The 13,591-nt window shown below is 33.2% G+C and overlaps 1 protein-coding gene across 2 annotated transcripts; it reads left to right on the top strand.

The window, feature by feature from the left end:
• Positions 1–5,622: 5,622 nt before the first annotated feature.
• On the top strand, positions 5,623–9,700 carry LOC132183692 (calmodulin-binding family protein). Of its 2 annotated transcripts, XM_059597070.2 has the most exons (10): positions 5,623–5,949; positions 6,396–6,871; positions 6,956–7,070; positions 7,162–7,227; positions 7,768–7,856; positions 7,964–8,051; positions 8,189–8,419; positions 8,510–8,611; positions 8,906–9,359; positions 9,399–9,700. In XM_059597070.2, the coding sequence occupies exons 2-9, from the start codon at positions 6,447–6,449 to the stop codon at positions 9,350–9,352; spliced, it is 1,563 nt and encodes a 520-aa protein (XP_059453053.2). In that variant the 5' UTR covers positions 5,623–5,949; positions 6,396–6,446; the 3' UTR covers positions 9,353–9,359; positions 9,399–9,700. The 2 variants fall into 2 exon arrangements, with proteins under 2 accessions (XP_059453053.2, XP_059453052.2); XM_059597069.2 differs by having other exon boundaries at positions 8,906–9,700.
• Positions 9,701–13,591: the final 3,891 nt, after the last annotated feature.

Raw genomic sequence — 13,591 nt, 5'->3', positions numbered from 1 at the left:
CTTCGTTTCATAAAACTTTTTTTCTTTTTCCAAATTTTTTTTCTCTTTTCAAAACAAACACAAAAACTCAAAACAACTTTTACATTTATGTCACATCACAACATTTTTTAAAAACAAAAAACATAATCTAAACAACATTAACAAACGGGGCCACTTTTCAAACATAGCATCTTAATTAGGGATGGCAATTCTTGTTCGCTTGTCAAATTTAGGTCATGTCAATGCATATATATATATATAGGTCAATTTTAATTATAGTAATTTAATTAAACGGGCCACACTTTGTAATCATAACCCGAAATTTCATGTCAAGTTTACGAATCGTGTTAAAAATTGGCAGCCTTTATATAGCGAGTTCGAGTATTGTCAAGACAGGGATATAAAACTATAAAGACCATACCTCGATCCATTTAATTAAACATGTCAAACTCATCAATCCTAACCTGTTAATTTCGTATCAAATCGTATCAAGAATTGTAAATTCTGAATTCAGGCCAATAGGCTATGAAAGTTGTTGGTTGCTAAGAACATTCCGCGCGAGGTGATTCCAAGAAACTGTGGGTGTGATTAGAAAATTATGTTGAATGATGGCGACAACCGACCAAGCATTGGAATGTTTTTCTTGTAGACCTTTGGGGCTTGTCTGGCTCGTTGAATCGCATGCTGGTCCAACAAGTTGGTGCTCTATTTCCTATTTTGTTGCTTCCTAGTTGCTGCCGAGAGAATGCCTGGTCTTGTGCCATGCCTGCAAAAACAACAAATTAAAGAGTTGAATCTTCAAGTCCATGGAAATTCAGATTCTCATTCAACCCATCCACAATTACTCTTAAACATGTGAAATACAAAATTTGACCCAACTTTTATATTGCAAATATCCACTATACCCTCTTCAACTTTGAGTATGATTCACGCAAAAAGTGTCACATTACACAAATGTAGTCACGGGCGCGGTAAGATAGTCACAATCAACTTTTGTTTTTTGTTTTTTTAATGATAACTAGTTCACCAGTTGTTTAAGATTGTCATATTAACGCTATAAAATAGACCGTAGAATAAAAATATGGTTTCTAGCACAAGATTGCAAATTAACTGAATTTCTTCATTGCTGTGTTTGTTTTTCCTTCTTGTTCAATGTACTTCATTTGTTAAAAAAAATAATAATTAAAAATTAAGAAAAAAAGAAAGTGTCCACGTTTGTAAACTTTCATGTGTGCTCTCTTTTGAAAATATGTGTACTTTCTAAGTTGTTTCATCACGTGGTCGGCAAAAAGCTGCACGTCTTTTTCCATATTGTTACTTGAATTGAATTGATTGAATTTGAAGTGATTTTAACATTTAAAAAATGTATTTGAAGAAAAAAATAATAATAATTATTTGGTAAAAAAATTAAAAATATTTTTAAGGGTTTAAAAAGCTTAAAAATTGTCAAAATCTACTTTTGGCAAATGTTTAAAAATAAAACTTTTACTAAAAAACATTTTTTTGACTTAAAAATTCTATTTCTCAAACGCAACCCCAAACATGCTCTAAAATCATTAGAACAATTTGAATAACGGCAGCTTTGTTTTAACAACAATTTGCTACATGATTTGTTAGGTGCTCATTGAAATATTTTGAAGAAATAGAAAACAATGGAAGGATATCACGAGAAACCCTAATTAACTATCTCATAGCATATTTGAGATTGCTTTAGAAAATAAAGCTTTTAAAGTATATATATTAAAAGCTTTATTTTTAAAAAATTTCAAAAATACATTTTTGGCTCTTTTTAGTGTGAAAATGTTAAAGAAATACTTTTAAAATTTTTTACAACACATGTCAACTTTTCTTTTGACACAACTTTCTAAGAATTTTTTTTTTCTTTTGACATGTCCGCACAAGAGAAGGGAGAAAAGATTCGAACTAATGACTACCGCTTTATGAGGCGTGACCCTTAGCCGATTGAGCTACTTTTTTGGGACACAACCTTTTAAGAATTAAAAATGTTTTTTAAGCCCCTTAACGCAAATTCCAAACAAATTCTTACTTTTGGGTAGTTTGAGAAAACATTGAACCTCCTTGCAAACGTTAATTGTATGACAAAATAATTGTCTTTAATTTATTCTTCTTGCTTGTACGTTATCTTATTAGAGCGAACTTAGTTATTAAATACATCATTAGTGAGAAATAAGAATTTAAATCAATATTAAATTAATTAAGACTCTTATCTAAAAGTCATAGGTTATGTTTAGATTAGAGATAATATAATGAAAAAGTAAATGAATATGGTAAGGATTAAGAATAAGAAAATATATGAAAATTAATTATAAGATTCTTATCTAAAAGTCTATCCATGTAGTATGCACGAGATTTGACACGTCCGACCGCAATCGTACTCAAAGGGGAAGACCTTTTCATACCCAAGTTGCTGATTGAACTTTAAACTCGAATTTATAGCCTCAGCTACCATTGGGACCATTGAAGACCAGCTGTTCTTTGATTTTTTCTTCCTTTTTGTTTTGGAAAAATCATATTATTCTTTAGATTTTCGTTTGATTTTAATTTAGCTATTGAATTTTCAATTTCAATAATATATATGATCTTTAAGTTCAGTCCAAGTTTAAAAAAGACCCATTTGTCGCTTCACCATCAAAACTAATCGTCAATGTGTCCGTCAACACCCTAATGCATTGCCATACCAATGGAATCGAAGTCTTTGTTTGATCTTTTGGTTCTCAGGAATTGTCTTTCTCTAAGTTTGACGTATCAAATATCTTTTTTTTTTTTTTTTTTTATGAATGATATAACGCTTGTTAACATGGCATTGCATTTGAGTGTTTATGACGTGTCAATTGAGATGTGTGGCAGATGACAAACCGCTAATTTTGACAAGGAAGTAATAGAGGGACATATATTAAACTTGGGCAAATCTGAAGGACTATATTCTTGAAATTGAAAACTGAACGACTAAATTCAAATAAGATGAAAACATATATATATAGGCTAAATATGAATTTTCCCTTTTTCTAATTTAGAGAAGGAAATAATTTTTTTTTTTTTTTTTCAAATACACTATCTTTTTCTATACTATTAAAATATTATTTATTTACAAAATGCAAATTTATTATGTACCTTAATTTATTTTTTATAAAATTTCAAGAGTCCTAATGAAAAGCATGGATTAAGATCCCAACAATTTTAGATTCTCAAATTATAAAAACGTTTGAAAAATGCTACTTATTAAAAAAGGGCATGCTATTGACGTAGCCAGAATTTTTCCTCCCAAAAGGCTTCTTCTTCACTTTTGCAGAGACACTTCTTCTTCAAAAAACTAATTTTTAGTTTTTTGCTCAAAGTTTTTTTACAACATAAAATGCAAGAACCTGATGAAAATATACTAAATCCTCAGCTGTAACATGCAACCTTTTTAATACGTGGCATTTTTCAAGTGTTTTGATATCTACAAATAAATTCTATAATTTTTTGAATCTGCAAATTTTTTTAAATTGTAAGGAATCCTAATCCAAAAAGTAGAGAGGGGAGAGAAATATTGTGTTAAAATAATGGATATAGAAGCTAGAGTGTTACTCAATACATTAGATATCAGTATAGCTTACCCAATGTTTAGGGAAAGTATAAGGTATTTATTGCATCTGCATGTGGCTTTTTGAAATTTTTTGAGAATTTTTCTTATATTTAAGAAATGAAATAGCCTTTAAAGAAGTTGCTAAAAGTGCTAAAAACCGAACTCATTTTAAAAAAAAAAAAAAAGAAAAAAAAAAAAGAAATTCTGAAACAATAACATTCTATGTGGTCCCTTCTTTTTTTTTTTTGTTTTTTTGTTTTTTTTTTGTTAAAATGGTCATTATTATGAAGAAAAATACCTTTATATATATATATATATATATATATAATACCAAATAAAAAAGGACCACAAAGAATGTAATTACTTAAGAAATTTTTTTATTTTTTATTTTATTTTATTTAAAAAAAAAATGACCGCATAAAGAAAAAATCAGGCCAAAATTATGCCTAAAAATTGTGTCTTTATCTTTTCTCTAATATATTACATAAATTATATAACACATTATTTAAAATACAAATTTTGAAAAGCTCAAACAATTGTCCTATCTTCATCCACCACTATAATTGGCTTCAGCTACTCTTGTTGCTTGCAATCAATAGGTCTACCAGCAACACTCTGCAATTATTTATTGAAATTAAATGAGCTTTCATTCAAGTAAGATTGAAATAATCCCCAATAATTTGATCTTTAATGTAACTTACTAACTGATAATTGGTATAATTTAACTCTCTTGAATATCCATTTTTCAATAATTTTTATTTTCATAAACTATATCATTAGGTATACAAAGAAATCATATTAATGACCTTGTAATTTATTAGTTCACCATTCAATTCATTTTAAGTAGGAGGTTTGGTAAGAAAATATAAGATAAAAATAAATAAATAAATAATTTCAAGATATTAATTCCTCTATATCATTTCATCTAAAAAGAATAAAAAATAAAAAATAAAAAAAATTATCAAACCTATAAGATATAAAACATTTTAGACTCATCATACTTAAATCGATGAATTGAAAGTGAAATATCAGTGTATTTTCTGCCAAAATCTCTTACTTGTATTAGTATACCTAATATTATTTTAACTTATTGTGTTCATTAGTTTCAATTCAAAACAAATATTAATGATGGTTGAATTAATAGTTATTTTCTGTTAATTTCGAAATTACATGTCTATTAATGAACAAACATTGAAACTGTTAAATTGACACTACATAGTCCACTAAATACCGGTTTTAAACATACTAAAATTAATTTTCTCTTGTCTCTCTCAAAATCCTTTTCTAGTTTTAAAATCCATCTCTCCTTGCTAGAACATAAACTTAGAGAGTGTTTTAGTTTCGTTTCGTTTTTGTACAAAATGCAACCAAATTTCAGAGAGTATTTATTATAACTCAATGTGCACCAATTAATCAAAATTTGTGAAGGCAGATAACTTTTTAAGAAAAGCGACTCTTTAATGCACGTTAAGATCATTTATTTATGGGGTAATTACCTTTTTTCCTATTAATTACAACGCATTGTCACTTTGTCCCTATGAACTGACAACCCTACTACCTGACCCCATCAAACTGTCATTTTATGCCCAAAACCCCATTTCGTCAATCAAATGCGTTAACTCCGAAGATTAAAGTGACATTGCGTTATAGTTCATGCTGGCAAAGTGACAATGCGTTGTAGTTCATAGGGGCAAAGGGATGAGTTGACCGTTTGAGTTAATGCCTTTGACTGACGAAATAGAGGTTTTGGACACAAAATAGTAGTTTGATGGGGTCGGACAGTAAGATTGTCAGTTTATGATGGCAAAATGACAATGCATTTTAGTTGATGGAGAAAAAGGTAATTACCCATTTATTTATTTATTTATTTTTTAAGATTTCTATGCTAACATGGAGACAAACAAACAAAAAGAAGGAAAAGTTATTTTTTTGACTTTTTGTTGAATGGTAGGCTTGGTAGCATTTTGCAAAAAGTTTTCCCAAAATTAGTGAGACATTTTTTTTGTTACAAATTAGCCAAATAAAGTTAATTTGTGAAGTGGGTAATTGTACTTTTCCTACGTTTTTTTTTCCATTCAAACACATGCTGAGTTAACCAACCGGAGTTTCTCCAATCTTTCTCTCTAACTTCCTTGAAGTTCCTTGTGAGACCCGCCATGCATATTCACTTCCCCCATTTACTTGCACTCTTCTAACTTACTTTCTGGGACGCCAACTTTGATTTTTTCAAACTGCTTGTAGTATATAAGAGTAAGGAGCTAATTGGGTGGTACGAGTGTTTGGTGGGTGTTTGAATTCAAGCGTTATTCAGTCTCCCTACAACCAGACTTTGGTCTAGAGAGGGGAGGAAAAACTGCTCAAGACCCTGGTTTCGGATTTTGCAGGTAAGGGAGCTTCAACTTTTCATCTAATTTCATTTTTCTAGTGAGTTGTGCTGCTTTTTGATCCATTATCTTTCATGGGTTCCAGTTATTATTTAGGATTTCTGCTAGTTTGAGTGTTTCCATGATGTGGGGGTCTTGTCTTTAACATGTGTGGTGTTTTCCAGTTGCGTTGTTGATATGTTCTGTCTCATTCTTGTAGGAAATGAATTGGGGAGTTTGATTTGCTTTACTCTTGTGCATTTTTATTTTCTTGTATAGAGATCATTATGTGCTTGCTTATTTTCTCAAGTAAAATCTTCTTTTCTTTTTCTTTTTTTTTTTTTTAGTCAACAAATTGAAAAAAAAAAACCAATTATTCTGTTTTTGTCTTGGAATTTCATTCAGTTTCCCTTCCCATTGAACTATTAAGAGATTTCTGATGTGGGTGTTTTGCTTTTGTTGAGCAGGTTTGATCATTCTCGTTTCACAAATTGAGATTTGTTGCCGTTTGTTGCTGAATGGGTCTCTCTCTTTCCTTACTCCTATCTGCGTGGAATGGGACCCTGAGGTACATGTTTTCTGGTTTAACGGACACCACTGAGAGAGTCATTGTGAGGTCCCCAAGCTTCAAGAAAGAAGATTCAGAAAGGTCAATGAGCTTCAAAAATTGGGAATCCATGGAATTAAACGTTGAAGCATCTGATTCATCTCAGAATGCAGTTCCTGGCAGTGAGATTTCTGATTCAATCTCGTCAATGGGTAAAAATCATGAAAGAATGAAGATAAAGAAGCCCACGCTTTTGCTTCCAGAACTAGTTATATTTTTTTCTCCAAAGCCGGTTAGTGAGCTTGATGCTGCTGCAACTAAGCTTCAGAAAGTCTACAAGAGTTATCGGACTAGACGGAACCTTGCAGATTGTGCAGTTGTGGTGGAGGAACTCTGGTTTGTTTCTATATTATCTCAATTTCTTTCATTTTTAAGGTTTTTTTCAACCTTTGTTTCTGAAATCAATTCAAATTGTCACAGGTGGAAGGCCTTAGACTTTGCAGCTCTTAAACGGAGCTCTGTATCTTTCTTCAACGTTGAGAAACCAGAAACTGCTGTGTCACGGTGGGCACGCGCCGGGACAAGACTTGCCAGGGTACTTAGTTACTACCTTACCAATTTAGGGAAAAGAAAAAAATCTTTTTAGAAACATTACACTAACAGCATAAACTCATATGTATTTGTAGGTTGGAAAAGGTTTATCTAAGGATGAGAAGGCTCAGAAATTAGCCCTCCAACACTGGCTTGAAGCTGTAAGTCCATAGGCTTTTGGCATACACTCTTCTTACTTGATCTGATAATTTCATCTTCCTGAGCCTTCTATGCACACACTTTACTGAACTCATAGGAGTTATTTGGTTGGTTTGTATGAATCTCAAAGATATGCTTGTAGATTCGCCCCCTCTCTTAATACATCTTTACTGTTGGGTGAACTGTTCTTTGGTATTCTATTAGTTTAATCATAGAGAACAGCTGGTCAAGTCATGTTTCCTAAACTAGATTTTAGGAAACATATTTTCCAAGTCACTTCTCATCAGTCTTAAAACTGGGTCAAACTTGGTCAATATGTACTTCCTTAAAAGGAATTGGTGGCTTTTTTTTTTTTTTTTTGAAAGAAATTTCAAATCAAGCTCAAGTTTTGGGCTTTTGAATAAGGTCTAGCTAAATACTTGGCTTCTATAAACTGATATTGTTGAATAGTAATAGATTTCATATTGTTAGTCCCAGAATAATAGGCAAGGAAGTTGAATCACCGGACTAATTATGCTTTGTTAATTGTTGTTCTCTTGCAGATTGATCCACGCCATCGGTACGGACACAATTTACACATATACTATGAAATCTGGTCTGATAGCAAGAGCACGCAACCTTTCTTCTACTGGTACTCATGAAAATCAATTTCTTTAATTGGTACAGTTGTATATGATCCAGGTTTATCCTTCTTTACCACTCATTTCTAACTTCCTTGTCCTCCCCTGAAAACTGAAGGTTGGATGTTGGTGATGGCAAAGAGCTAAATCTTAAAAGGTGCCCAAGGATTGATCTACAACGTCAATGCATTCAGTATCTTGGACCAGTAAGTCTTACAACCATATCCAACCATATGATAAGTGCATGTATACATGTCTAGATAGGCCTATGTGAATGTGGGAAGATATATATTAATATATATATAGGTTATAATTTTTCGTTCTCTGTTGTTCGCAATTGCAGAAAGAGCGAGAAGCATATGAAGTGATTGTAGAGAGTGGAAAGCTTCAATACAGGCAAACTGGGATGCTTCTTAACACAGTTGAGGGTTCTAAGTGGATTTTTGTGCTCAGCACCTCCAGGGCTTTGTATGTGGGGCAGAAGAAGAAAGGCGTTTTTCAGCACTCAAGTTTTCTTTCAGGAGGTGCTACAACAGCAGCAGGAAGATTAGTTGCCCATGATGGGGTACTTGAGGTACATATAATTTAGCATAGACATACAGATGCTGGTTGTTTATTATGTTCAAGTTCAATTTTCTAAGCCTAGTGTCCTTGTCTTCTTCAGGCTATATGGCCATATAGTGGTCACTATCTCCCAACTGCAGAAAACTTCAAGGAATTCCTTGGTTTCCTTGAGGAGCACCATGTAGACCTCACCAATGTTAAGGTAATTACTCTCAAATCTGTGGCCATAAAGATCTCTTTATCTTGCTGCCATTTATCTTCCAGCCATGAAGACCATAACTATGCATTGTAGCAGCTCACCAAATGTATCTCCAATTTGTTGAGCCGGATGCAGTTCATTTTGGTCATATTTTAGCATCCCAGCTTGAGCTAGCCAAAATAGCATTTGGATTATTTTAACTAGGCCGATGAGAATGCTCTACAAGTAAAAACACCCGTGATTATTTTGAAATTTGTCACTTGAAGAAATAGCTAATGTGCACCATTTCTTCTGCAGAGGTGTGCAATAGATGATGACAATCCTTCCTTTAAATTTAGTGGAGAGGATTCAAAGTCAGATGAGGTCAAGGCTCCCCCAACAAGTGATGTGAATGAGGCAATAAAGGAAACACCCATCGCAACAAATCATGAGCTGGAGAGTATGGATTCCAATGCAGCCAAAGCAGAAGCACCATTATTCAACATGCCTAAGCGTTTGTCTTGCAAGTGGACTAGCCCAGTTGGTCCTCGTATTGGATGTGTGAGGGAGTACCCTATTGAGCTACAAGCCCGAGCACTCGAGCAAGTCAATCTATCACCCAGGGTCACACCAGGCCGTGCTGGGAGCAGTGGCCCAATCCCTTCACCGCGGCCCAGCCCGAAGATCCGGGTCTCGCCTAGGCTCGCCTACATGGGTTTCCCTAGCCCTAGGGCTAGGGTGCCCGTTAGTACTGCTGCTAATTAAACTCCAGGCATCCACCAAAAAATGGATTCGGATTCAACAACTCCAGGCATCCACCAAAAAATGGATTCGGATTCAATATCTTTGGCAGTTTGGGGGGCACTTCTTGTGCTTTCAATAAGAGTTCTCATAGTAAAAGAAAGGCCTTCATCAAAGAAGCTGATCAAGGGCTGAACAAAAATAATTTATTAATTCTTTCATTTTTTTTTTAACCTGATTTTGTCTGTAATATAAGCCAACTAATATGATCCAATTCTCTCCTGATGGGAATCATGGATCCGTTCTTTTCCCCAAGTTGTAAACATATAATATATATGCAGCAATAATCAAATGCAGTATCTTCCCCTTTTCTTGGCAAGTTTTCTTTTATTTATACTTTTAATTGAGCAATTTAGGCAATGGATTTTGTGATGAATTAAACACTCATTTATTATAATTTTTTGTTAAATCTGATATATTTAGCCACATGGCATGCACTTGATTTTTCACCACATGATCAATAATAGTAAAATGATATTATTGTCTTTAAGCTACTTCCCACCACCACCAACCTAGAGCATTTCTTTACCTTCTTCTTCTTCTTCAAGCTAGAAGGCCAAATTTAGGGGTGCAAGGGCGGGCGGTTTCTAACCGCTAACCGCTATAACCGCCTAACCGCATTAACCGCTAACCGCCTAGGGGTTAGCGGTTAGCGGTTATTGGGTCTACTAACCGTAACCGCTAACCGCCTTTTTATATAATATATTTTTATAATTATAATTATAAAAATATTTATAGATATAACATAATCATTTGATCATTAAATCACAATTTGAGTATTAATATATTATCACTATAATTTATATGATTATATCATATGAGATTGATCATTAAATCATTTGATTATATAATAACAAATTATACATATATAATATGACATAACTCATAAGTATACCAATTCATACTAATACAACAATTAAATATCTAGAGACTTGTTTCTAATGTATGTTATAAACTTATAAGTCTATATAAGTCTACATATGTATATGAATAATATAAATGTATAATATCAATACTTAATCATATGATTCAATGACAATTCAAATACTTTATTCAAGACTTCAAGTGAATTATATTATTAATGTACAATGATGATATGATTCGTATAATATCAAATTAAGTAATTGACATTGAATTAAACACTGACCAATGTGTTACTTATAAACACAATTTAAGTATTAATGTATTATCATTATAATTTTAGTAATTTATATATTATCACTATAATTGATATGATTATATCACATGATGATTTGATCATTAAATCATATGATTATATAATAATAAATAATACATATATAATATGACATAACTCATAAGTCATAAGTCTACAAGTTAATCATATGATTCATGTACAATGATAATCACAATTGATTCAATTGAATTAAACAATATATTACTTATAACTACAAGTCTACAATTTAATTAAAGCATTATTAGATACTTTAGGAATTTAGGATTTAGGAGTTTGAACATTACCATTTACCATTAGATATTAAGTTCAATTCAAAGAAAAAAGATTATAAGTAAATATGATAAGAATTTAAATAATTAACCAGTTATGATTTAATATTTAAGGAAATTTTTTTAAAGTACAAGTAAATGTAAATTTTGGGTCAAATATTTTTTATTTTTCAATATGGGCTCTTTTTATAGCAATTGGGTCCAAGAAGATATTAAAAATACAAGAAAAAAAAGTGAGGGTAAAAAAAAGCCCAAAAAAAAAGCCCTAAAGAAAGCCCAAAAAGCCCAAAAAAAGCAAAATTTTTAAAAAGTGGTTAGCGGGCGGTTATCTATTTCGCTAACCGCTAACCGTTAACCGCTAAGCGGTTAGCGGTTGCGGTTAGTAAAATCAACTAACCGCTAAGGCGGTTACGGTTAGCGGTCATTGTCACTAACCGCTAATCGTAACCGCCTTTGCACCCCTAGCCAAATTGTTGATTCTATGATGCGTCAACTCCAAACTCTCCTGGCCTTTGCAACCACAACAACTTTCAACACTACACAACGGCAGAACCATGAATTTATAGGCGGAACTAAAATAACAAAATGAAAAAAATCATATTTAACTTCTACGTTTTCATTTGATTTGGATTTAGTTATTGAGTTTCAAATTTCAATAATAAAGTCCTTTAAGTTTTATCCAGGTTTCAAATAGGCCACTTTGTCTATTTATCAACAAAGTTAACGGTCATGTGTGTCTCATTTGACTCATATGCATTCATGTTAGCGCCCGATGTTAATACTATGCCAACGTCTATCAAGTAAAAACCAAAAAAAAAAAAAAAAAACAAAACAAAACAAAAAAACAACCCAAGTAACAAAAACCAATCGATCTGCCTTGCCTTGGTTGGGAGATTGGTTTGTTGTGACAAGTGAGAAGTGAGAAGGACATCCATTGTATTTGTCTGTGCAGGGACTATCATATATAATTATGTAACTTGTAGTAAAGGGTTTTACGTAGGTTGCATCGATTTCCAACCAACGGCTGTGAGATTGTGTTTAGAGATTACAAAGAAGAAGTCTCTGTTCATTGCCGCATTTACAAGGCGTAAAGCATAGCCGCAATGATTTTATAATGGGCCAAGCACTAACACGTGAGTTTGACAGATTGGCTTTTGTTTCTCAACACGGGTTTATGTCTGTCTCTTTGTTTGGCGTTTGCTGGGGTAACATTGATTGACAGTTAAGATCATGGAGACAGTAACCATAAAACAAACAAATAGTAAATAACAAAAGGAGTTGCAAAACACAAGGGAAATAAAAAAAGTAGTAAACTGACAGGAAGAGGTAAATTTAATTACTTAATCATTACTTTAATATTCTTACTTACGTATGGGCTTGAACTCCTTTTTAATAGGTGAGACCCGCTGAATATTTAACTTAAATGAGGAGTGATTTGACGAAGTCAAGGTTCGATCTCAAGACCTTTGACTTTGATATCATGTTAAATTACAAATTATTTCAAAAGCTTAAACTGATAAGAAGATGTAAATTTAATCATTACTTTAACAAGGACCACATAGTGACACGTGGTGACTGGAACAAGATGGTGGCAGTAGCAGCGGCGGAAAGCTAGGAGGCTGGTGAAGACATTGGTTTGGCATGCCAGAGCTGTAAAAGATCGGATGGCAACACATATGGATTTTAGAGAGCCGGATTTGAAAACCACCGAAAAGTCATAAACAGCGCGTCTGCTGTGGGTGGAACGCAGCTACAGGGGGGCGAGGTGGTCTGAAAAAGGAAGAACGATAGCATTGCTCCTCAGAGGTAAAAAAGAACGAAAAAGAAGAGGACCGGCCGATTACAAAAAAGGGAGGGGAAACAACCATACTAGGCGGAGGGAAATAGGGGAGAAGGGAGAGAGCAATGTCTCTCCCTCCTCCCCCGGAAAGGGGTGCACAAAGGCAGTAGAAAAACCTCATAGAGGAGGTAGAGGGTTGTAGAAAAAAATGGTCTTCTCTCATGACACAGAAGAGAGCTTTTCGTACTTTGTTCGGGGAGGGAGATTGATACGTGGAAGATGGTTAATTGGATGGTTCTATCACCCCCGATGGAAATAGGGGGTGACCACCATCGGGGTGACTCGCAAGCCACCTGCATATAGTGGGGGTGGTTTGGCCACCCTCTCCTTGATTTTGGGTGGCTGAACCATCTTATGGGGTCTTTCAATGTCAGCCAACCTTTGGGTTGTGTCCTTCTTTTTCTTCTTTATTTATTTTTTAATAGTTTTTATATTATTATTATTATTATTATTATTATTATATATATATATTAAAAAAAAATGAAGGGTATTATAAGAAGGCTGATAGAGAAAGTTGTCGCTTGCAAGGCATGTGGCCATTTTTCCATCCAAGTTGATGGCCAAGGCTAATAATAGATGGACTTAATTGCAAAAAATAATAGTTTAATATATTTAAGTGTCACAATTATCAGGTTGTAGGGATATTTTGAAAAGAATTGTTAGTTGAGAAGGCTAAACTGCATTTAACCCTAAATTTTAAGAATAAAATCCTTAAAATATGCTACGATTTCAAATAGGCCCATCTGTCAGTCAAAGTTAACGATTTGTCATTTATTTGTATCTCATTTAACACATTAGCATCCATATCAACACCCAATATCAATGCCACATTAGCAAATAGTAAGTTATCCATAAAAAAGAGGAGGTAGGGGGGAAAGCGAACCAAACCCACATTCTAA

The sequence above is a fragment of the Corylus avellana genome, chromosome 7, assembly GCF_965113065.1.
Source record: "Corylus avellana chromosome 7, dhCorAvel1.hap1.2, whole genome shotgun sequence".
NCBI lineage: Eukaryota > Viridiplantae > Streptophyta > Magnoliopsida > Fagales > Betulaceae > Corylus > Corylus avellana.
Note: the sequence above shows the minus strand (reverse complement) of the source record. Positions and strands in the feature narration are given on the sequence as shown.

Excerpts from the sequence above, each read along its gene's own strand:
- LOC132183692 (XM_059597070.2), top strand. The coding sequence starts at position 6,447 with ATGGGTCTCTCTCTTTCCTTACTCCTATCTGCGTGGAATGGGACCCTG. Across the intron at positions 7,071-7,161 it reads CCGGGACAAGACTTGCCAGG|GTTGGAAAAGGTTTATCTAA; the intron begins GTACTTAGTTAC and ends ATGTATTTGTAG. Across the intron at positions 7,857-7,963 it reads ACGCAACCTTTCTTCTACTG|GTTGGATGTTGGTGATGGCA; the intron begins GTACTCATGAAA and ends TGAAAACTGAAG.